This window comes from Danio aesculapii, chromosome 24, assembly GCF_903798145.1.
Source record: "Danio aesculapii chromosome 24, fDanAes4.1, whole genome shotgun sequence".
NCBI classification, from domain to species: Eukaryota; Metazoa; Chordata; class Actinopteri; order Cypriniformes; family Danionidae; genus Danio; species Danio aesculapii.
The window spans coordinates 21,939,432-21,964,319 of record NC_079458.1 but is presented as its reverse complement, the minus strand read 5'-3'; the positions used below and the strand labels follow the sequence as shown (position 1 = coordinate 21,964,319).

The following is a 24,888-nucleotide window of genomic DNA, read 5'->3' as shown; positions in this document are numbered from 1 at the left end:
AATAACCATCAAAACCATCACCATTTCAGAAATCGAAATTAGCTCTGATAATCCTTTCTAAATCTGTCTGTAAAATATGCAACTTAATATTTTTCAACTAAAACCTAATTGCAACCTAAACCTAACTGATCAGTGACTTGACAGTTTATTTGACTTGACACTTTCACGTCTTTTTGATTGATTAAAATGAAATTTACACTATCTATCTATCTATCTATCTATCTATCTATCTATCTATCTATCTATCTATCTATCTATCTATCTATCTATCTATCTATCTATCTATCTATCTATCTATCTATCTATCTATCTATCTATACAATACAATATTATATTTGTTCACATACATTAAATTAGTCAATACTGAAGCCAAATCTGGAGCTTATCTAACAAAATAATTTACGATAACGCTCCAAAAACTAGAACACAAATTTATATGTTATAGAAAAATATTAAATACAAATTTACAAAAGAGGAAAAATCAAGAGAAGCAAAAGCAAATGGAAAAATTTTGCTTGAATTTAATTGTACTATCTTTCAATTTTTTTATATTTTTGGTGAATAAAATATTATTTTAATAAATATATCTGTTTAATAAATCTGTTTTGTTTAAATTCACCAAAATACTTTGTCTATATTTACTAAGAAATGGATAAGAATATTCATTTTCAAAATAGGGTGTAGGCTCTATTATGCTGAGGACTGTATATTTGCTTGAAATGTATAAAAACATATTTCATTATGTAATGCATTGGAATGAATAGAAGTTCTTAATTTACATTTCTTCAATCTCATAATTCATGACTGCTCAGATAATGGTAATTGTAGATACATATTCAATACCAAAGATGTTTAATAGGTATTTAAAGTTTTAAAACAAATATAGCTTCATATAAGCATTTGTGATGCCTAAATGTAAGGCATACTGTACATGAATGCATCAAAAATGATACTTTTTTAAATAAAATGTGTATTTTAAGGGGTCATGAAGCATGTTTTTAAAGAAATCGTTACACATAATTTCCAAGTTATAATGGAACTGAATGTATTTGAGGGTTAAAAATTTGATAAAATCATTTAAATAAAATCACTTACAATTGCCTAATCAAAAACAAAAATCTTTTTAACTCTGTGAACATATCTTATTATCTTATAAAAATATGCTAATAATTTATATTGTTCCAAATGTGATACATTACTGCAATCTTCTGTCACATGATCATTTAATAATCTGATTTGTTGATCACAAAACATTTATTATTGGAATTCGAACATTTTGGGCAAGTTAGAGTGAAAAAAAAAAAATACAGATTTATACAGCAAGGACATTACATTGATCAAAAGTTCTTCTCATTTCTAACTCACACACACACACACAAAAAGTATCTGGCAAAACCAACAAACAATATACCTGACCAATCACATGACCACTCACCTCTCACTGAAAGACAATACTCTCCTTTAAATAAAACTGATATGTCGCATTAAGAATGTGTTTGGTGCCTCCTGATGCATGTGTATGTCGGGAGGACAGTTTGGGGGTCTCAGTTGAAAAAAAAAAACATGTTGACTTGATTTCTTTCCTTCATCCAGGAAATCAACAGTCACATTGACCATATCTTGAATGTGATTTTTCTGCTTTGTTACAGAGGATAAGAGAAGGTCAGTTGCAGATTTCAGAGACAACTCGGCCCTCTACGCACCAGAGAAACCCTCTATTTCTGTCAAAGCTTTGTCTGCCCTATATCTGTCCAAAGTGGCAGCTGCAGAACCTGCAGGAAACCTCCCGAAAGCAGTTAGTACTTGTAGCTACTTTTATTCTTTATGATGCATGTGTTGACCTTTAGGGCCTGTGAGCATGAGACAGATGAACTGCCGCACTAATTAAATAGTTTCTGTTAATGGCAGTGTTATAACTGCACATTTAAGCACCAATTAAATGAGCACTTGAAAATTCTCAGTTTATCTGGATTTATGGTTTACTACTTTGCATTTCTTCCAAATTTAAAATAAACGTAGTCACTTATAGTTTTTTTGCATTAAAAAAAGCTAAAAGTTGCCATGTTTTCTCTATACACAATATCAATGCTTTCAGAAGAGTTACGAAATCAAACTTTGGTGAAATAACCCTGATTTTCAATCACATTACTGAAAATAAAAATATGTATTATTCTGACCATTTGGAATACTGGTTGTGGTACTATAGAAAATTAAGCTTTCCGTATTTTGTATTTTTCCGTATTATCATGTTTTTTTTTCTTTATTTATTTATGCTTTTGAATTGCATTATGGGACCGTGATCTATCTTCCAACAACTTTTGGTGTTGATGAGTTTGAAAAGGGGACTTTGATTGCCATTTTAATAGTATGAACTGATATATTGAGAGTCTCTGTGTTGTAAATTACAGTACAAAAACCAAATAATAAACTGCCAGTATTTTTTCTGTTATTATGCACATAATGCTATATATATATATATATATGTATATATATTTATATATATATATATATATATATATATATATATATATATATATATATATATATATATATATATATATATATATATATATATATATATATATAAAACATATCAAAAATACAGAATCTGTTAATAAATGGACATTTTTTTACAGTGTATTTTGATCTTTGTTTATTACAGGACCAGAATCCCACATCTCCAGTTGGAAAAAGGCCAACATCAAACAAGGTACAGTATGAAAACTTGTTTCCAAGATATGCTTTAATTAACCCAGTGATGAAAACTCACTATGTCTTCATTTGATTTTAAGTTCAAACTAACCACTAGCAAACATCACCCCTATATTCTAGAATACTTTACAGTATGTTGTATAATCATAAATTTTGTTATTCTAAATTAAGTGTTTTATCATATTGTACACTTTATTTTTTAATATCACTACCTGTGTGCTGTTTGTATTATTTGCTTTTTTAGTCTACTAAAAGGGACAGATGACCCAGAAATTTTTTAGCCACTATTCACTCACCCACAGGTGCTTCCAAAGATTTCTGAGCGTTTTTTTTTTTCTGTTGAACACAAAAGAAGATATTTAGAAAATCGTTGAAAACTGGTAACCATTGACATCTATAGTAAGTAAAACAAATACTATGGAAGTCAACGGTTACTTTTTTGTTTTTCTTATTTTGAGTTTAACAGAAAAAAATATTTATAAGGGTTTGTGACAAGTGAATGGTGAGTAAATGATGACAGAATTTTCAGTTTTGGTAGAACTGCCCTTTTAATCATTAGCACTTTTTGATAATCTGTAATTATATACTCAGTAAATACCAAATTTCACCATTAAAGTTCCCCTATTACTCTATGCTATATTAAAAGTTCCTCATTTTCTTTGGGAGGTCTTCTACAGTAGATTTATATGTTCTTTCACACCTGTTTTGTTCTGAAATAGGGATTAAAAGTGTTACAATGTTGCACTTTGTACTTGGTGTGGTTCGCTTTCACACTGCAAATTTTCTAAATGGACCAAAAGATCTAAAACAAGTAATGTGCGAGTAAACTCTCCTCACGTTGGTCAGAGTTTCACGGTTTATTTTGAGTCCCGCTCAGCTGTCATGTGTCCTTATTTTAATTTATGGCAATGAGCAACAAGATAATTTTATAACTTTAATTTTGAATGGTGACACCTACAGACATCGTCACCAAGTATAAAACAGAGGTAAGACTTTCTCATTCATAGCCCTTGGCTAGAATTATGCATTATAGGCTTTACATTATCGAAAGAAATAACAGATAAACCAAGACCACAGTTTCCTAACAGATAAACAGCTCTTGTTATTAGTTAGCATGCTTTCACTTTCGTATTTGACATGAAACGCACATTTCCCAGTAGGAATGACATCCCATCCTACTCATAATTCTCTCTTCATATAGCCATATATATGCCTATTACATATCCATAATACACTGTGATATAGCTGGGCTCGTATTGTATTGCTTTCTCACTACATTCGATCCGCTCCAGAGTTTGTTTCAATCAAGCTGAGACCACCTCATTCAGGTGATCTCAGAATGATTGTTTTGGCGCGGATCCGAGCTAGATTGATGGATTTACATATGAAAAACGAACTGCGATGGGAAAGTGGGAAAATGCGGCAGGTTCTGAAACAAAAGTCTAGGTTTGAAAGCACCCTTAGATCATAAGTTTGACCAAATTTAACGTAGAAAGTTGAATTCAAAATGTTTGATTAATTCGTTTGCAGAAAAAAAACATATCATTATTCTGGTTGCCTTCATTGGTGTTAATTGTTTTGCTAATCACATGACTAACATGAATTATAACATTCTCATCTGCCTGTTTTCTGACTGCTGAAATTAATAACCACTAGAAACTTTTGAAACAAAACACTGGTTTTCTTTGGCATGCGGTTTGGCTTCCTTGCAGTTCAACAGGTATGTTCAACTTCTTAGCTTATAATTAACCCTTTGACACAATAGGCTAACATACTAGTTAAAATAATCTAATGTAGTTGTTCATTTTTTTTCAAGATGGCTGAAGGTGCAAAAAACATCATTGAATGTTCACCTGAATCAAATCCACCAATGCCTCACCTAAAAAACAGAACTGAAGAACATGAGCGGCCCTTTACTTCACCACCACCTACAAAAGAAGCAATTCTGAATCAGCGCAGACAGAAATGTGAGCTCAAACGACTGCTAAAACACACCTGTCCGGAGTTAAAAAATGTAGACAGCTTGGTAGAAGAAGAGTTGGCTGATATGCTCAACATCAACTCAGCCACAGACAGCGGATTCCAGAGTGACGTCCAGTCCAGGTGCTGGATGTTGAGAAACATGAAAACACCTCAGTGGATTTGCATGATCAAAATCTACTGGTGAATAAAGAATTTCAAGAGGGTGACTTTAAGAGAACTGTTTGCATGTTTGAACAACCTACGTCTAACTCCTACAATGAAGAAAACAAGCCTCAACTCGATGAATCAGTGGAGGTGACATCAGAGCAAAGCATCAGGGTGGATGTCAAAGCCACACGTAGGATGTTTGAAACTCAATCAATTGATATTCTGAGGGACATTCAAAACCCCTGTCCAAGGAAAAATGAAGACAAATGTGGATTGGATCAGAAACCAAAACTCATTTCTGAAACTGATGGAAAAGAAACACCAGACATTCACCATAAAAGTGATTTCATAGATGCAAATGAGGTATTTGTAGGTATATCAAGAGCTAAACAAGTCTTTGAAAACATATCACACGATAAGGAGAACATTCCACCAACAAACAACAGCATTACGAATGAGGAAGAACTGCTGAAGGCAAATGTGCGAAACAGAGCTCAGATGTTTGAATCAACTCCTCTTGATAAGATCAATCTGCAAACCAAAGAAGAATCAGAAACCATTCTGGAGGATATGCAAGAAACTTTGGTTTCTTTATGCAACTTCAGTATCATTCATTCAGATGGAACCATCCTCGAAGCTAACGAATCTGGCCATGTAAAAAAAGTAAGATATCACTTCATAGAAAACACGAGACCAGTGATTAATGAAGAGGAAATAGTAACTGGAAGCATAAAGAGCATCATGCTTCAGATGCTACCAGGAACAAACTTTAACCCAACGGTGACCTTCCTAAAAGAAGACAGCCAAGGCAATGTGGAGATTCTGAAAGTAGACGTTCCTATTCACCAACTTCCGTTCACTCAAGATAAAGAGTGCAGAACTGCAAATGTGGTCCAGATTACTGAAGATCTACTGAGTCAAGAGGAATCCCTCAGGAAAGGAGTCTTAATACAAGACGGAACCACAGGAATGGGAGAGTTAACAGTTTATGCTCTTTTTATCCATAGTGAAGGTAGAACAGGGGTGATGGGGTTTGGTAAAATTGAAGGTAGATCCATTGCCTCAAGTCTAAGTAACGGTCCAGCATCTGAAAAGATTGACTTCAAACAAGATGTTAATTCATCAGAAAGTGCTTCAGAAACAAGCAAAACCAGTAATGTGCAACTATTGCAGGGTTCCGTTAAGAAAGAAGAGCTTGATTATCAGGAAACAGAAATAAGTGAGTCTACTGGGCAATCAGAGAAAACAGGACAAGGTAATGTTAACAATATCAAATCCCTTTTTAGTACCAGTACAGCTCAAGATGAAAATAAATCAAAAGTACCACCAACAGAAATGTTGTTGGATAATAAAACAAATACAGAAGAAATTAACCAGTTTAACAATCTTAAAAATGAAGGTATCCTCCAAGATCAAGGTATCTATGAGGATGGAGCAGTTCTCCAGGCAGAGTTGGTTGATGTTGTGGAAGATGATGAGTTAGTGAATCTACAAACAGCCATTAAGAATCTTCATCAGGCCACAATGGAGGCAAAAGCTCTTCAGCAGAGTGTACAAGCGAAACAGACTTCCCAAACAAAGCAAAACCAACAAATCTGTGATGCTGGTTCGGTGAACCAGGAGTTTACACAAGATGCTAACACAAATGAGAATAGAGAGCTCTCGCAGATTTCCAAAACTGAAGAGGAAGAATCCAGTAAAGAAGAGATAATGAGAGGTAGCATACAGGCAGCTCTTGACTCCTTGGGAAAGTCCGACTTTAATGTCACTAAGGGTGATTTTAGAGCAGCAATGATTTATAGGAACTCTGGTAAAGCATATGCAGGACACAAAAAGATAGATGTAGAACTCCCAACTAACAAGGCAAAGGACAATATGTCATTAACATCACCTCCTGTTCCTCCAGTTGAACTGAAGCAATCCCCTGGTGAGGGAAATGTTACAACCCCTTGTGAAAACAAACCTGTGACATGTTCTCCCTTGCAAGTCTCTGTAGACACAGCTCCTAAAAATCGTAAAAACCCCAGAGGACCCAAGCCAGCTCTTCCGCCTAAACCAGATCATTTAAAAATGAAGCCAAACTCTGTTGGTACTCAATCTGACCTAGACCACCATAAATACCCAGCAAACTCCATGCAAACAAGTCCCTCAAAACCACCAACTGAGCAGATTAAAGAGCCTTCAACTCCCAAACCAAACTCAACATCTCATGATGCAAACATCCAAAGTAATCACGAACCTAATGATACCTCAATAAGCAATACTGAAAGTCCTGAAGAAAAAAGTCTGCAAGAAACTCCAAAGAGTTCTGTCAGTGAATCTTCCACAGGATTTCATGCTACTCTTCAAAACTTCAGGGTGAAGCCGAGTGGTTCGCTGGCTCCAGTGAAACCTAAAAGAATCAAAATGGCAAAGGAAAATGCAAAGAACATTGCAGTAAACTCCACCATTTTGGAAGCTGAAACGGCACAAGGAATCCACTCTTCTCAAGACAATGGCGAGACTTCTAAAATAGATAGCAGCAAACATGAAGAAATAAGTGATGATCAACAAGTTGATCAAGTGATCAGAAGGGAAAAGAAGATGAGAGGAGAGACTGAGGATGAGCGTAGGCAGAGACTCTCTGTGCACATGGATGAAATCATGAAAGGAAATGTACCAGCTGTCATGGAGATCTTTGATAAGCTGAAACAGCAAGAAGAACTGAAAAACATACTCTCAAAAGTAGAGGAAATCGAGGAAGACACTAACAAAGTAGATGTGTGCTCACTCAGAAATATTTTTGAGAATGTACCAGATTGGGTTGTTCCTCAAGAACAGCCAAAAATTGTCACACCAGAAGACTTAGAATCACTAAGTGAACCAGAGATGATGACTTCAATGGAGGTGGCCTTTGGAGATCTAGAGAAAGCTGGTGCAGATATCATTCGTTTAAAAGACCAGACTCTTGAAAGACTCATGGATATAGAGGAGGCTATAAAAAAGGCCCTATACTCTGTATCGACACTGAAATCTGATTCTGACATTGTAGGGCTTTCTGGCCTTTTCAGGGAGTCCATGGTATCCGTACAAGGTTCACCTCCTTCAGGAAATATCAGGAAAATCAGCATTGGCTCAAGCAAATCTCCAAAAGCATTGAAGCAGACTGGAAGAAATCAACAGTCAATGGTGCAGAAAAAGCCAGAGCTTTTTATTCCTACAACCAAACCAAGATCAGCTTCACCAGGGTCTCCTTCCTTTATTTCCATTCAGTCTGCAGCAAGGAAACCTTCAGAGCTGCCATCGCCTTTAAAAGAAGAGCCAAAAGAAGAGCCAAAACAAGAGCCCAAACCTCAATGTTGCTGTAGTGTTCCTTCAGACCGTAGGCAATGTTCTGTTATAAAGAGTCCATCTACCAGCCCTGCGAATCCACAGCGGCAGGTCAGTGTGCTGGAAGTGAAAACGATGCCTGAAGGAGAGAGAGTTATCGGGACAAAAACCATCAAAGAGAACTATGAGAGGACCGACTCCTTTGGCAACAAGTTCTATTCCTCAAAAACCTCCACAGTCGTGACAACCCAACCTGAAACCAAGACAACGTCCAGGAAACTGATCATGAGCAATCCAACCATGTCAGAAATTGTCACGTATCCAAGAATCAACACACCGTTAATTAGAGAGGACCATCCACCACTGTAAATGTGGGACATTTTTGATTGTCTCGTTTATTAAAGATTTAATAATATAAGAGTTTATTCATTTAAATCAAACTGCTTTTGTACTTTTTAGCTTGGTTATGTTTTGTAGGTTACTTCACTATTCCCATTTAAGGTCATTGTTATTAATTCAGTTTTTGTTGTTGTTGTTTTCTTTTCTTTGCAGTAATATTTAAAAAACTTTGATTTATGCTGTGTGTTGATATTTCTGTTAATAAATTATCATTAGAATTTGTGCCATATTTGTCAACAAAAAAATACAGCTTGCTGCATAATATATAATTTTAATGATGCTTAATAAGCCAAACAGACCAACTTTAGGGTTTAATAATTGGCCTTCATACTTTTGTCACAAGAGTTCACATCATATAAACCTTGACGCTAAAGTAGTTGTTTTCACATGATACTGGCTGATACACCGTGATTTACAGCAGGCATTTATGGGCTAGAGTCCAGAGGAGATTACAAGAGACTCGGTTGAAACATTTGCATATACATAAACAACAAACCAATAAAAATGACTTACAAACATTTTATTAGGATAATACACACTTATTCAAGATTTTTTTTAAATTTGTATTATGAAATAATTGAACAAAAAAAATTGTTAAAAATGGTTACAAAAATTCTTACACAATTTTAATTTTTAAATAAGTAAAATAATGTACAAATAAATTAATAACACATTTTTAATTTTTATAAACATTTCAAATAATTTTTAAAATTATATTTTAGTCTGATTTATAATATTACATTTATTACAGTATATTTAGCATAAGAGTTTAATTAAATATGAGGGCTTAAATCAAGGGTATTAAACAATTTAAATCAATAAATCTAATTCATTATTTAAAGTAAATTAAAATATTATTCAAAAAAGTCAATATTCGCTTTTAAATGCTTTACACTTTCTTTGAAAAAACTATTTACCTATTTTCTGTAAATACAAACTAATAGATAATTTATAAAATAATTAATATTTATTTAAAGTGCTTCTAGAATTAAATTGTTTACAAATGTTCCTAAACTTAGAGGAATACTGCATTGTGTTTGGTATATAAACATACAAACAAATAAAAAAACAATAAAAAAGATTTGTATAATAGGTGAAAAGAGATGCAACTGACATTGTAAGTTACAATACTACTACAATAATGACAACATTGCAAATACATGTATAGATCGCAAACACTGTGATTTACACCAGTGCTTTCAAGAATCTCATAAAAACCCCAAAACATCCTAATAGCTTAAGTGAATTATAAGCCAACTTTTGACCCCTTCAGTCTTATGCTACAGTATAATTAACCCTTTCACTCCACTGTAGTTTCAGCCGGCGGCTCAGGAAACATGCTCAGCCTGTCTGAAACCTGTTTACCCTATGGAGAGAATGGCAGCGGATAAACTTATTTTTCACAAAACCTGCTTCTGCTGCAAACACTGCAACAAAAAACTGAGGTAAGATGATTTCTGAAAACGACAAACCTAATAACACTTAAAACCCAGTGAAGGATTAGTTTACCCCCCAAAAATAAATCTTTTATTAATTACTCATCCTCGTGTGGTTCCAAACCCCTGAAACCTTCATTTGTCTTTAGAACACAAGTTAAAGAATTTTAGATGAAATTCGAGAGCTCCCTCATCCACCATAGACCGCAAAGGTCCCGAGATGTCCAGAACAGAAACCAAAAACATTGTCAAAATATTCCATGTGACTTCAGTGGTTCAACTATAATCATACAAAGCTCCAAGAACATTTTTGTGAGACGGTTTTTTTTAAATGGTTGCTTATGCAATAGCCTAGTAGCCAGTGTGCCAACATATAGCACAACTGCACTACAGGCGTCCCGAGTTAAAGTATTGACCCATGGACCTTTCTCGATCCTATCCTCTTCTTTTCCCCCATCTCTCCAACTTCACTTCCTGTCCTGTCATAAAAAAGGCAAAAATGCCATCAATAAAAATGATTATTTTTTAATCACATTTACTACAGGCAAACGCATTACTTGTGTATTGCGCTGCTGATCCCAATGGCAATGTCATACTACTCTTAATAAATACACACCCTGACATCTGAGGCAAACAAAGTCCTTTTTACAGTTTATTGGTACACAAATGTGTACTTGGAGCTTTGTAGAACTACAGCTGAACCACTGAAGCCACATGTAATGTTTTGACAATAGCCGCGTTTCCACTATCGCGCCTAAAGCGAGCGAGCCAGGGCGAGCCAAGGCCAGTCGCGTTTCCACTATCACTTCCGGGGCGTAATCGGGCCAAAGCGGGGCTTCCTTGGGGCCAGCGTCCGGCCTTTTTCGGCCCGCCGAATACCTTGGGCCAAGGAGGGCCAACTGGGGCTTCGGGGCGGGGTTACGTACAAAGGCGGAGTTTTCCTGTCAGGTAAAGAGGAGACAAGATGCTTTCTTCCCTTACATTTGTTTTGCTATCGCGCTTGATCAACTCACTCGCCTTGCAGCCAAAATCTGTGTTCGAAGTAAATGCCGCCGAACTCAAATGTCCTTATCCAGGGATCGCTGTCTGGCCTTACACCAACAGACCACAAACAGTAAAAAAGCAATCGCTTCGGTGTTCTCCATCTTCCAGCTCTCGTAGTGATGCCAGGTTGTGTTAGTGGTTATAATTTGAGTTTTTTGTTCCCGCTGAAGTGGGCGGGTTGTGTGACGTTTGATTCGGGGGACGTTCTGGGGGCGGTGTTTGCGTGACGCGCTGCGAGCAACTAGCCCGACAGTGGAAACGCGACACGATTTCGGCCTCATTTCTCAACCTCCCGGGCTATTGGCCCGGCCTGGCCCGATTAAAGCCCTGGCTCGCACTGGCCTGATAGTGGAAATGCGGCTAATGTTCTTGTTTCCCCTACTGGACTTTGAACCTCACAACCGTTGCTACTGTACAGAGGATGAGGGAGCTCTCGGATTGATCTTAACTTGTGTTCTGAAGATGAATGAAGGTCTCAAGCCATTAACAACGTGAGAGGTAGTAATTACTGAGCAGATTTTCATTTTTGGTTGAGCTAACCCTTTAACATAAATTCAAAAATTCAGGGTTATTTTAAACCAACCTTGGGACGAATATGGACAAACCCAACCTTTGTTTTTTGTTTTTTATTAAAGTGTACATTACATTTTTAACCCAGCCTGTTAGTTTTGTCTTTATTTGACCCTAAGTTTGTTTTAAATAACCCAGCATTGTTTTTTAAAATGCACATAATACATCACAGCAAATCATTAATTTAGGACACGCTGAAGATTCTGCAGGAGGGTTCAGACTTTGCCTCTATAAGTTGTTAAATCACTTAAAGTCTGCTGACTTTGCAGCTTTTACTTAATAAATGTTTACCTACAAAAATGTGGCTATTTTAATGGCTATTTTAATGAATTTCTACAAACAGATAAGCGGTAAATGTACTGAAAGATGTTTTGCTTGGTTTCAGTCTTCAAGGCTACGCTCCTCTCTATGGTGAATTCTACTGTGTTTTCCACTATCAGCAGCTTTTCAAGAGAAAGGGTAATTACGATGAAGGATTCGGCCGTCAGCAGCATAAAGACCGCTGGATACAGAGGAATGACACTAACGTCATTTAGAGCCACTGAACAAGTATATGAGTCATAACCTTCACATAGCAGATGGTCTGATGTAGGCCAATATGATTTGTTGTACTTTTTTGGATTGTGTATCAGGAAATATAAATCAATGCAAGGGTATAATGTGATTTTAGAAAGCAGTTTATACCTATAAATCTGTATCACTCCATATGTTCTAAAGTCTTTATGGTTGATATGCTTGAGAGAAGCACCATAAATATAAGTGGTTGCAAAAATGCTACACACCTGGCCGATGAATGTTAATAATTTCAAAACAAATGTACCAAAAGCATGGATGTCAAGGATAATCAGATATGAAGATGTGTACATAGTTCTTTTTTGTTTGTATGTTTCTTTATTATTATAATTGCTGAAGTTAATTGCAGAAGTTATAAATACATTACCAAATTTCGTTGGTGCCTATTAATAAATTCATTTTTTTCATCTGAAGAGTACTAAATAAAAACACTCATATATCATAAATATATCACTGATGTTTACTTTTTTGTATTAAAAAGATAAAAAAGTACAAATTCATTTAAATCAATAAAACTTTACAAACATGATGCTTGCTGCAGGAAGGGTAAACCTGAAAACATGAGAAGTTTGATTTGACTCATTCACACTTATTGATGAAAGCTATCATTTGCATAAACAGCAGTATAAACCTCATAATTTTGTGCTCCTGAGAGCCATTTCTTGCTCCTGAATCAGTCCATTTTCAATACTGGCTTTTTTTGATCCCCTGAAAATGAAATATTAAGAAAAACATTTAACATTTTACATTTAACATATTAAATCCTTTACATTTTAATACTTTATTGCAAAAGTTGTTTTATATGGAAGCATGTTTCCACCACAGGATTAAATAAATAAATAAATAAATAAATACTTTTGTGAATTAAATATAAATTTTCTTATCGTAGTTCAGAGAAATAAATAAACTTCTTAGAATTATTATAATTCACAGAATAAGGTGAAATATGAGATATAAACAAAGTTCTGAAGAAAATAAAATGAAATTGTGAAAAAAATGTATTGCAAGGGCAGTTAAAAAGCAATATGAAAAACAAAATAATAATGAGTGATAAGAAAAAATATTGATCAAAACAAATAGAAGAATATAATAGGAGAAAACAAAAAATCAAATCAATCAATCAAAAAAGGGAGAAAAAACAATTACAAGACATAAACACATAATTTGGGGGGGGGGGGGTATCAACAGTGAGAAGAAAAACTGCAAGACGTAAACTCAGAACTCTGAGCAAAAATATCAGAACTGCAAAAGGTAAAATAACAAAAAGATAACTAAAAGCCAAAGTTTCCAAAGAAAAAAATCTGAACTGCAATAAATAAACTCAGAAATTTGAGAAACAATCCTGAATTGTGAGCAATAAACTCTAACTAATTGCCAGAAAAATTCAGAACTGCAAACAATGTAACTCATACAGTGCTGCATATATTAGTACACCCCTCACAAATCTCTCATTTAAATTCATATTTTAATAGGAAGCCATACAACGTTATATTTCTGCATATACATTAGATTAGTCAATACTGAAGCCAACTCTGGAGCTTATCTAACAAAATAACTTACGAAAACGGTCCAAAAACTAGAACACCCAAATGTATATTTTATAGAAAAATATTAAATACAATTTAAAAAAAGAGGAAAAATCAAGACAAGCAAAAAATGTGAAAAAATTTAGTTGAAATTTTGTAGGTTGTAGTTTTTTTTCCAATATTTTGCTTGAATTTAATTGTATTATTTTTCATTTTCTAAATATGTTTGGTGACTAAAATATTATTTTAATAAATATGTTTATTAAATCTTAGTTATGCTGTGCACTGTATATATTATATCTATTTTTGATCTCCAACTTGCTAATAGTTTTCTAGTTTAAGGATAATAATTTAGAAAGTACGATTGTAAAAGAAAAGTCTGATTGTAAAATATTACCTCACAGCAGCAAGAAAAAAAGTCAGAATTTTGAGATGAAATAATGCTTTTTTCTTTTAGATTTTTTTTTATCCCATGGCAGAAACAAACTTCCACACTTGCTTTAATAAGGTAAAGCCACTAATATAAGAAATATAAGCAGCGTTAACGCACGTGCTGTCATCTGCAGGGATATCTGTGTGGTCCTGTAGGTCAGTGTTCAGTGTTTCTGGAAGCAGGAAGGTCAAAGCTCCTCCAACAAAAGGCAGAGAGCCGTATATGACCATAGGAATGGCATGATGATAAACGTCCAACAAGCCAATCAGAGGAGCCAGAATACCAGCCACACGGGCACACATGGAATTCAGGCCCACCCCATTCTGCCTGTATTATTGCGTGCATCAATGAGAGCTCATATAGACTGTATAGTTGAACATAGTAAGAGTTCAGGTTGTTTATTAGTATATACACACCTCACAACTGTTGGGTAGAGCTCAGCGGTGTACACGTATACAATGGAGAAGGAGGCAGCAAGTGAAAACTTCCCAATTACAGCAATCACAGTCACAATTACAGGATATTCTGGAGGAAATAAAATAACAATGCAGAAATCAACAATGATTAATAGCTCATTTTCTAACTTAATCAATGGTTTTTAAGGCTTTATTCACTTCAAAATGTATATTCTCCTATCTTTTGGTCATTTTCATGTCACTCCAAACCCATAACAATTTTTTTTGACTATTTGTAATGAAATAAAAAAACTTTCTTTCACTTCTGAAGTGAACTTTAAAACAGGATTTAAATTGAAAAGTTTAAGTTAGAGTTTGCATGTTCTCTCCGTGTTCGCATGGGTTTCCTCCAGGTGCTCCAGTTTCCCCCACAAGGCCAAAAACACGTGGTACAGGTGAATTGGGTATGCTAAAAATTGACTGTAGTGTATGAGTGTGTGTGAATGAGTGTGTATGGATGTTTCCCAGTGATGGGTTGCGGCTAGAAGGGCATCTGCTGCGTAAAAACAAATGCTGAATAAGTTGGCAGTTCATTCCACTGTGGCGACCCCAGATTAATAAAGGGACTAAGCCGAAAAGAAACTAAATGAATGAATGAATGAATGAATGAATGAATGAATAAAGCTTAAGTTAGGATCATACCAACAGACATGATCACTTAACATGATGTAAATATTTAATTTAGGTTTTTAAAGTGATCAGATGTTCATAGCTTGCCTAATGTGTGAGAACCAATCAGGTTCATTTTTACCAATGTCAATGTAGCAATTATGTACCAACATGGTTTGTTCTCAAACATTAAGCAAATATGATCATATGTATACATTCACTAATCAATATATGTGAATAAATGCATTATTTAAATGTGGTCATCATATAAAGTGCTCGTGTCTCTTCAGAATCCTTGGATTAAGCCTCTTCATAAACTCTTTATGAATGTTTTGAAGCATGAGAGATTTATGTAATCAGATTTTGAACTGTGTCAAAAATATATCCAATTTTTTTTTTCTTAAGATACATACATTATGCACAATTAAAAAACCTAAATGACATATAAAAAACTTTAAAGAACATTGTTATGGTTTCGTTTTCTTTTCATTTGCTGGTGCTGGGCTGCCCACTGCTTTGGCCTGGGCTGCTTGATCGGTCTTCCTCCAGCACCAGAATTTTTTTTTAATCAGTCACCCTTTTTTTTAGCTTAGTTCCTTTATTAATTAGGGGTTCGACTTATCCAGCATATGTTTTACACCACAGATGGTCTTCCAGCTGCAATTCATCACTGGGAAACACCCATACACACATACACTACGGACAATTTAGCTTACAGAATTCACCTATAGCGCATATCTTTGGACTGATAGGGGAAACAGGAGCACCAGGAGGAAACCCACGCGAACACAGGGAGAACATGCAAACTCCACACAGAAATGCCAACTGACCCAGCCGGGGGCCTGAACCAATTAACATATTTTAAATATGTTAATTGTTTGAGTTTCTTTAATAAATTTTCATTTTTTAATTATATGATTGACGGCGTGGGGTCTTGATTATGTTATGGACTGCTTGGAGTTGGACAGTTCATAACAAACATTTTCAGTCTGGCAGCTGATGGTCATTACATTACTTCCATATCTGACAAACCCTGTTTGGGCTTTGTGCTAAAATGTCTGTTAGTAATCAGTTAAAGGCTTTTGATGTTTTTTGAGGTGGGTAGTGGCGCAGTGGGTAGCGTTATTGCCTCAAAGCAAGAAGCTGGGTCAGTTGGCATTTCTGTGTGGAGGTTGCATGTTCTCCTCGTGTTGGCATGGGTTTCCTCCATTTAACCTACAGCCCAAAGACATGCACTATAGGTGAATTGGGTACGCTAAATTGTCTGTAGTGTTCAGTATGTGTGTGAATGAGAGTATATGGGTGTTTCCCAGTGATGGGTTGCAGCTGGAAGGGCATCCGCTAAGTAAAACATGCTGGATAAGATGGGAGTTCATTCCGCTGTGGTGATAGATAGATAGATAGATAGATAGATAGATAGATAGATAGATAGATAGATAGATAGATAGATAGATAGATAGATAGATAGATAGATAGATAGATAGATGTATAGATAGATAGATAGATAGATAGATAGATAGATAGATAGATAGATAGATAGATAGATAGATAGATGTATAGATAGATAGATAGATAGATAGATAGATAGATAGATAGATAGATAGATAGATAGATAGATAGATAGATAGATAGATAGATAGATAGATAGATAGATAGATAGATAGATAGATAGATAGATAGATAGATAGATAGATAGATAGATAGATAGATAGATAGATAGATAGATAAAGCAAAATAAAATGTTAACATGTACAGTTTTTATTATTATTTTTAAACATTTTGGGGTCTCTCACTCGCTGGAATAGCAGGAATAATCAGGCAGGCTGTGCCTCCTAGCAGCAAAACGACACTTTGGCAAATCCTCCGTCCAAAGCGCTGAATGAGAGGAAAGCAGGACAAGCGTGCAGGAAACTCTGCCATGCCAAAGATGAGTTGAGTCAGGTAAATGTCCAGGCCGAAGTTCCCCACATTCAAGCTGACTCCATAATAAACCAGTGAAGTCACAAACCTGTGATAACATAAATAAACACATGATAAGACATTCACCTTCTTTGTTATCACAGTGTTTTCTCAGCTTGGTTCAATTGGTGTTTTATGAAAAAAGATAATGCATTATTCATAGTTAAATGCTTTTGTGTAGCTGTATATGACATGTAATATCCAAAACTAGTGGACTATGTAGAGGTTTATGCTCATAAAAGCTTCTGGATTTATAATAAATATGTGAAAGCCGGCCATAACTTACCACATATAGCACATAATGAGAGCTCTCTTTCTCAGGTAACCCACTCGGAACAGGTCTATCATGGTGCTTGATTTGGCTGTGTTCTCTGCTTCCATCTGATAATGCATCCTTTATCATTAATTCAACATTAAAAAATACTTTGGATTTTTTGCAGGCCAGATTTACTAAACAGGGCATATTAGCGTAAGACTGTTAAAAATCAAATATCCAACACCTCATTTTCATAATGCCAAATGCTGTGAGGTCTAGCTAAATCGAATTAAATATAATGTAGATTGGCAATAGATATGTTGGAATATTGTTGTCTTTTTCCATTCCAAATAAATGAATTTGTGGGACTTTTTTAAAAAATGATGTAAATACAAGTGAACTGTCAATAACAGAGCTTAGAAAATCATGTTGTGTCACTGTAGTAGTGGGAATCCTTTGGTACCTCACAATTTGATTCAAATTGATCCCCGAAGTCTTAATTTACTTAAAAATCAAATTGTATTTTTGATTCCAGGTTGCTCATCAGTGTTACTTATTTATATTTGACTTTGATAGATGGTTACAACTTGAAAAAAAATCCCAAAGCATCAAAACCTAAACATGTATTTCATTTTTAATGTGGAATTTTATTATGCTGCTTTCTGTCCTTTAGGTATGATCATGTGGGGAAGAAGCAGTGCTGTATTATTAAATTAAAGTTCTGTGGATGCTGCTCTGTGCAGTCTTTGGTGTTTTCCCAGTTTTCTATAAAACCAAATCTGAAATCGAGGTTGCAACACAGGACATGGTTCATGTCACTAGTTAAAATAACTTATTTTACTGGATTTGAACATTCTTTATGAATGTTTAGGATAATGTAAGTACAAAGGTCAGCAAAATATAGAACACTGTTCAGGAAGCTTTTGTATATTTTACTGAAAAAAATCTTTCATAATGTGCTTTTGATGATTATTTATGAGAACCAAAAAAAGATGGAATTGAGATTTACATGTCAAAAAAAAATTTCCCCATTTTGTTGCATTATTCCTTAAAACTCTTGTGTAAATGCGGTCAGCTGCTGTCAATACCATTTCATAGCTACTTTTTTATTGCTTGACATTAGTAAATCCTGACAGTAGCTTTTTGCTTAAACAGAAGCTGTTAGTAAATCTGGCCCGATGCATTTTAAATGGAATTTTTTTTCATCTGCAGTTTATCAACACTTCTCTGCAAAGAGAAAATAATCACCTTGTCAAGCAGATTTTCAGGCACGTTCCTCCTATTGATTCGGGCAGCTTTGAGGATCTCTTTCTTGGCACTGTCTAGTTTGCCTTGAGTCAGAAGCCATCTCGCAGACTCAGGGAGAATCCTGTCAAACATTTATTAAATAAAATTAAATATTTAATATCTAATTTTAATATTAAATTAGTGGCAGCATGATGGCTCAGTGGTTATCACTGTCGCCTCACAGCAAGAAGGTCGGTGGTTCGAGCCCCGGCTGGGTCAACTGGCATTTTTGTGTGGCGTTTGAAAATTCTCCTCCGGGTGCTCAGGTTTCCCTCACAGTCAAAAGACATGCGATATAGGTGAATTGAATAAGCTAAATTGGCCGTAGTGTATGAGTGAATGTGAATGTGAGAATGTATGGATGTTTCCCAGTGCTGAGTTGTGGCTAGAAGGGCATCCGCTGAGTAAAACATATACAGGATAAGTTGGCGGTTCATTCTGCTGTGATTACCCCTGATGAATAAAGGAACTAAGCTGAATGAATAAATGAATATATTAAAAGACTAAAACTAAAAACAATTGTTTAATTTACACAGTAAAAATAATAAATGTTATTTCTATATTTGCATGTCACAAAAATCTTAGCTGATATCAGAAAATCATAAACGCAAATGTTTTGTTAAATAATTCAAAAATTAATTTAAATTACTTAGGCAAGTAAATATTCATCTGACGAAAAAAATAATAATTTTTGATCTCTGTCTCTGAATACTCTCACCAGTAATAGATGAAGAAAAGCCCAACTGGCGCTGACAAAACTAGTTGTAAAACCCTCCAGTTTCGAATCCCATAGGCCACACCAGACAGCAACATCAGACCAATGGCAAAAAAGCAGTGCGATAATATGGTAAAAAGGGCCCGCTTGGCTGAACCACACCACTCAGTACCTACAGCAAAAGACATTTGAGACTATAAATAAAAATACTACAAATAAAAATCATAAACAAGAAATCGGTTTCAAGTCAACAACAAACAGAAATGGTGAGCAGGAGGTGTCTGTATGGTTGTAATAATTTCCCGATCTTTCTCAATGAAATGCCTACTTTACTACATCCAATCAGCTGACAGTAGAAAAAACAAGCTACACCCACTCTTATCTCATTTAATATCCCATTTCTCTAGGGACTGTGTTACAATACGAGAAAAAAATAGTCACAGCTTCCGATTCATGTGGACTTTAACATTGCGTTAAATAGTTAAATAATAGTTTTAGTTTAAAGTTTTACAACTTTAACTAATTCCTAAACTCTTTCCACATGCTATTTAAATTTCTATGAAATATCAGACTTGTATTGGAATTAAAAGAAGTCAAAGGCAATACCCAGAACAAATGTGTTGATAGAGATGCCGGATATTGTGGTGCCAACAACAAAACGGAGGACAATGTAGACATAGATGTTTGGGGAAAATGCAACTCCCACTCCAGACAGAAACTGCAGAAACAAGGAAAGCAGTGTGGCAAACCGCCGGCCGTACCTGTGGTAAAAATAAATAAATCAAACAAAAAAAAAAAAAACAGTTATGAAAGAACAAATATGACATTTGACATAAAACAACAGCCCTTTATTGGGGATTAAATACAAACTGTTTAATCTGTACATTTTGCTAATAGAAAAACTGCTAAATGATCATTGTGTGAATAACATCATTAACATGTGGTTCAGGGATTGTGTTCTACACGTACTTGTCTGCCATTGGCCCAAACAATAGGGCTCCAACAAGAAGACCAGCCATGTAGATGGACTGAGAAGCCTCACTGTAAACTTTATTTTCACACACCAGGTCAAACTATGGTAAGATGAGAAAAGAAAACATGTTACAATTAAAGACAAATTTAAAGACAAATAAACAATAAAAAGAATATTGATGAGATATTTGTTAGCATAAAATAATTTCTTTAATCATTAAACAAACAAAAAAAAAATCACTGGTAAGATTAGATTTCAATCAGGACACAGATGTAGTCTTGCCTTCAATGTTAAAAACATAATGAACAAGACTGTAAGGAAAAAACACTGATTTAATGAATACAGTGGCATGGCCAGACCAACGTCGGGGCAGGGGCGCAGAAAAATCAAAAAGGCCACAAAAAAGTCGGGATTTTTTTTTTTTATAAACCTAACCAAACATGTTTTAGAACAGACTTTAAACTTAATTATTTATTAAATTACCTGTATTTAAATCAGCACACGTCTTTCTGCAGTTTTTTTAAGTATTTCAATGACCTCCTATATATAAAATAAATTGTACAATTGTAAATTGAGGAAAGTACAAACATTACTTAATGTGTTCCTTGTGATTTTTATAGTTTTGGGGTTTTTTCAAAATAAACACGTATTCCAATTTTGGTTCTTGCAACACATTTCAAAAGCTGGAACAGTAAAGCATTTAGTACTTTGTAATGTTGCCATTCCATGTCACAACACTTAAAAGAAGTTTAGGGACTGAGGACACCAAGTGATAAAGTGTTTCAGGTGTAATTTTGTCCCATTCTTCATGCAAACAAGTCTTAAGGTATAGGCAACAGTACGGGTTCTTTGTTGTTTTATTTTGCACCAAAATGTGCCACACATTCTCTACTGGATATTGGTCACAAGTTTTCAAACAAATATGTGAGAATATTATTGAAATGTTAAAAACATTGTTCCTCAAAGAAATATAGGAAGACATTTGGATATTTCACCTTCAACAGTGCATAACATCATTAAAAGATTCAAGCAAAGCCTAAGCTGAACTACCGTGATTTCCAATCCCTTAGGTGGCACTGCATCAAGAATCCTTAATCTTCTATAAGCGATATCACTACATGGGCTCAAGACTACTTTGGCAAACCTTTGTCAAGTACCACAATTAGGGCTGCTCGATTATGGGAAGCATCATAATCACGATTATTTTGGTCATAACTGTAATCACGATTATTCAAAACGATTATCAGTTGAAGTCAAAACTATTTCCTTTTTTTAAATAAATAAACAGATAAAATAAAGAAATAAAGAAATAAAGAAATAAATAAATAAATAAATAAATATTTCCCAAATGATGTTTAACAGATCAAGGAATTTTTCACAGTATTTCCTATAATAGGAAAAAGGCTTATTCGTTTTATTTTGGCTATAATATAAGCAGGTTTAAATATTTTGAAATCTATTTTAAGGTCAATATTATTAGCCCCCTTAAGCAATATATTTTTTTGATTGTCAGCAGATGAAACTACTGTTATACAATCGCTTGCCTAATTACCCTAATTAAGCCTCTAAATCGCACTTTAATCTGAATGCTTGTATTTTGAAAACTATCTAGTAAAATATTATGTGCTCTCATCCTGGCAAAGATAAAAGAAATCAGTTATTAGAAATGAGATATTAAATCTGTTATGTTTAAAATGGGTTTAAAAAAAATCTTTCCATTAAACAGAAATTGGGGGAAAAGGGCCACTAATAATTCAGGAGGGCTAATAATTCTGACTTCAACTGTATATATACAGTTATTTTCCTCCCAGTAAATAAGGAAAGGGAAATAAATACAATAGAATAAAAATATGAAACAAACTGTGCTTTAAGCATCTTCACTGTAAATAAAACTTGAATTATAGCTACAAAAGTCCTTCAGTCAAGAGCACTGAGTGATTTTGTCCTTTTGTTGTTTGATTAATACTGATAAAAACAGTCGGCAGCAGGAATATTGCACGCTGTCACTTTAAGAGCAGTGCGGTTCGGTTTAATGATTTCTCTTTCACGTGTCTTTTGATTCTCAACTCGTTTGTTTATTACACAACTGAGGGTTAATATGAATAATCACTAAACACCTCGTTTTGACAACTATTTGACCATTAAAGCGCTCACATTAAGATGACTTTAGATGTGTGTGCTCTGCTCGTCTCTGAGGCTGAGCGTACACACACACAACAGCATGCGGTCTCATTCGCGTTTTTTAAAACATGAACGATTCAATTGTACATCAATGAATGATGCACATCTCGAGCTGCAAAAGTTACATTACAGTACATGCTTTTAGTAATTTTCACGTGAAACTGAGCTTTGCAGAGCAACAAATGTGTATAACTGGAAAGGGGGCGGTATATGATGCAATAATTGTTTATCTCAATTAATGTTTTTTCATAATCGTTGGAAGCCAAAATCTAAATTGAAACTGAATTTTCGATTAACTGCAAAGCCCTAACCACAATACCTAGTTACATTCACAAATGCCAGTGAAACCTGTACTGTGCCAAAAGGAAGCCCTATGTTAACAGTGTCCAGAAGTGTCATTGACTTCTCTGGTCTCAGAGGTATCTAGGATGGACCATCACACTGTAGAAAAGTGTACTATGGTCAGATGAATCAGTATTTCAGGTAGGATCAAAGCATCATCCAGACTGTTACCAGCAACAAGTCCAAAAGTCAGGGTCTGTAATGATATAGGGTTGTGTCAGTGAGCTTGGCAAATCTAACTTGCACTTCTGTGATGGCACCATCAATGCTGAAAAGTATAGAGATTTTGGAGGCCTTGGGGACGCCCATGCATGTTTGCAAAACCACATTCTGCACACATTGCAAAGTCCTGGCTGTGAAGGAAGAGGATACAGGTACTTGACTGGCCTGTCTGCAGTCCAGACCTGTCTCCAATAGAGAATGTGTGGGGCATTTTGAAGTGCAAAATGTGACAACAAAAACCTTATACTGTTGCCCACCTTAAGACTTGTTTGCAGGAAGATTGGGACAAACTTACACCTGAAACACTTCATCACTTGGTGTCTTGATTCCCCACACGTCCTGTGAAAAGGAATGGCAACATTACAAAGTGGTAAAAGCTTTGCTTTACTGTTCCAACTTTTTTTGAAATGTGTTGCAAGAACCAAAATTGGTCTACATGTTTATTTGAAAAAAAAAACCCACGAGGAACAAATAGTTGTCTGCAATGAAATGCAAGTCAAAGTAAATTGAGAAATCACAGCTTTCTTTTTTTATTTGCGTTTTCCATACTGTCCCAACTTTCTCTGATTTGAGATTGTATATTACTGAATATAAAATAGACTTTTTTTGTAAACTGAAAGAGAGTCTCGCAGATTTGAGTTACAAATGGCCCGCTGCACTTACATTAAATGTAAAATGGATAGCGGTTGATTTTATGCTAACAAAAATGTGATATATAGCTATAAAAGGAAGCATTACACAACTCTTTTCCATGTTTTAATTTTAAACAGATTAAACAGATTATGATGGGATATTGAAGAAAAAAATATAAGAATTTCCTAAAAATATATTTTTGTTAAAGTCTCAAAAAACTTTTTTTTACATAAATTGAATTAATGCATGGACGGATGAACAAACAAACAGACAAATAAATTAATAGTAGAATAAATAAAAACAAATGACTGAACTTTAAAATATAATCACAAATTAGTTTTTATTAAACATTAAAATTTAAAGCATATTACAGTGCCAAAACAGTTGTCCAAAACAAACTTACCTTTAACTAACCGTAACCCCAAGTTTACTGACAAGGTTGACTTAATAAATTATCAAATAAATATGCATTATATTCTTTAAAAGCGTAACTGTATTAAATAAATGTAATTTTAATATATATATATATATATATATATATATATATATATATATATATATATATATATATATATATATATATATCATTATTATTATTATTATTATTATTATTTAAGAGAAAACAAAGTTTTAATGAATTTGAAAGTAGATAAGACCTTCTTAAACACATATAATAGGCTAATATAGTATAGTATGATTATGATATATAAACATAAAGAACATAAAGAGCAGTACCTCAGTTATAAGTGTGCTGCTGTCTTTTGGTGCCTTATAAACCCATCCATCAATGCACGATGTAGTCGTGTTTATTCCATTATGTTCAATATCCTCAATATCTATCTCTACAGGTGTGAACATCCTACAGCTCTCATACTGTCCTTTGCTGTCCAGCGGGACGGTGAGGTTCAGCTGCTTTTCCTCGGTGAGATTTGGAGCCTGTCGGAGGATCCAGCTGCTGTTGCAGTGGTGAGGGAAACTGATGGCGGTGAACACCTGGCCGAACATGTGGAAGGCGGTAAAAATGTTGGGGAGACACACCGCCACCAATAAGCGCTTCTGAAACGCGCCAAATTCGCCGACGGCCGACAAAATCTGCGTGAAGTCGATCATGATCTTCTGGTGAC

The 24,888-nt window shown here is 34.8% G+C and overlaps 2 protein-coding genes across 3 annotated transcripts in view; one reads left to right on the top strand and one right to left on the bottom strand.

Moving 5' to 3' along the window:
- LOC130218202 (LIM domain and actin-binding protein 1) overlaps positions 1–12,619 on the top strand; it is a 19,102-nt gene extending 6,483 nt beyond the window's left edge. Inside the window, exons 6-9 of one of the 2 annotated variants that reach the window (XM_056450330.1) lie at positions 1,650–1,795; positions 2,663–2,710; positions 9,865–9,995; positions 11,986–12,619. In XM_056450330.1, coding sequence (XP_056306305.1) covers positions 1,650–1,795; positions 2,663–2,710; positions 9,865–9,995; positions 11,986–12,136 — 476 coding nt within the window. In that variant the 3' untranslated portion in view covers positions 12,137–12,619. Of the gene's footprint in view, positions 1–1,649; positions 1,796–2,662; positions 2,711–4,528; positions 4,975–9,864; positions 9,996–11,985 lie in introns of those variants that run through there. The other variant, XM_056450329.1, reaches the window with a different exon arrangement.
- On the bottom strand, positions 12,504–24,888 carry slc22a13b (solute carrier family 22 member 13b). Its single transcript, XM_056450328.1, has 10 exons — positions 24,500–24,888; positions 20,383–20,486; positions 20,020–20,174; positions 19,417–19,585; positions 18,660–18,780; positions 17,442–17,536; positions 16,990–17,204; positions 14,549–14,657; positions 14,250–14,459; positions 12,504–12,881 (listed from the first exon to the last, which is right to left on the bottom strand). The coding sequence occupies exons 1-10, from the start codon at positions 24,872–24,874 to the stop codon at positions 12,806–12,808; spliced, it is 1,629 nt and encodes a 542-aa protein (XP_056306303.1). The 5' UTR covers positions 24,875–24,888; the 3' UTR covers positions 12,504–12,805.

Bases quoted from the DNA above. Each gene is read 5' to 3' on its own strand.
- slc22a13b (XM_056450328.1), bottom strand. From the start codon at position 24,874: ATGATCGACTTCACGCAGATTTTGTCGGCCGTCGGCGAATTTGGCGCG. The intron at 17,205-17,441 runs GTAAGTTATGGC...ATGTTATCACAG, and splicing joins CTCATTATGTGCTATATGTG to GTTTGTGACTTCACTGGTTT. The intron at 14,658-16,989 runs GTGAGAGACCCC...TATTTCCTCCAG, and splicing joins TATTCCTGCTATTCCAGCGA to AATATCCTGTAATTGTGACT.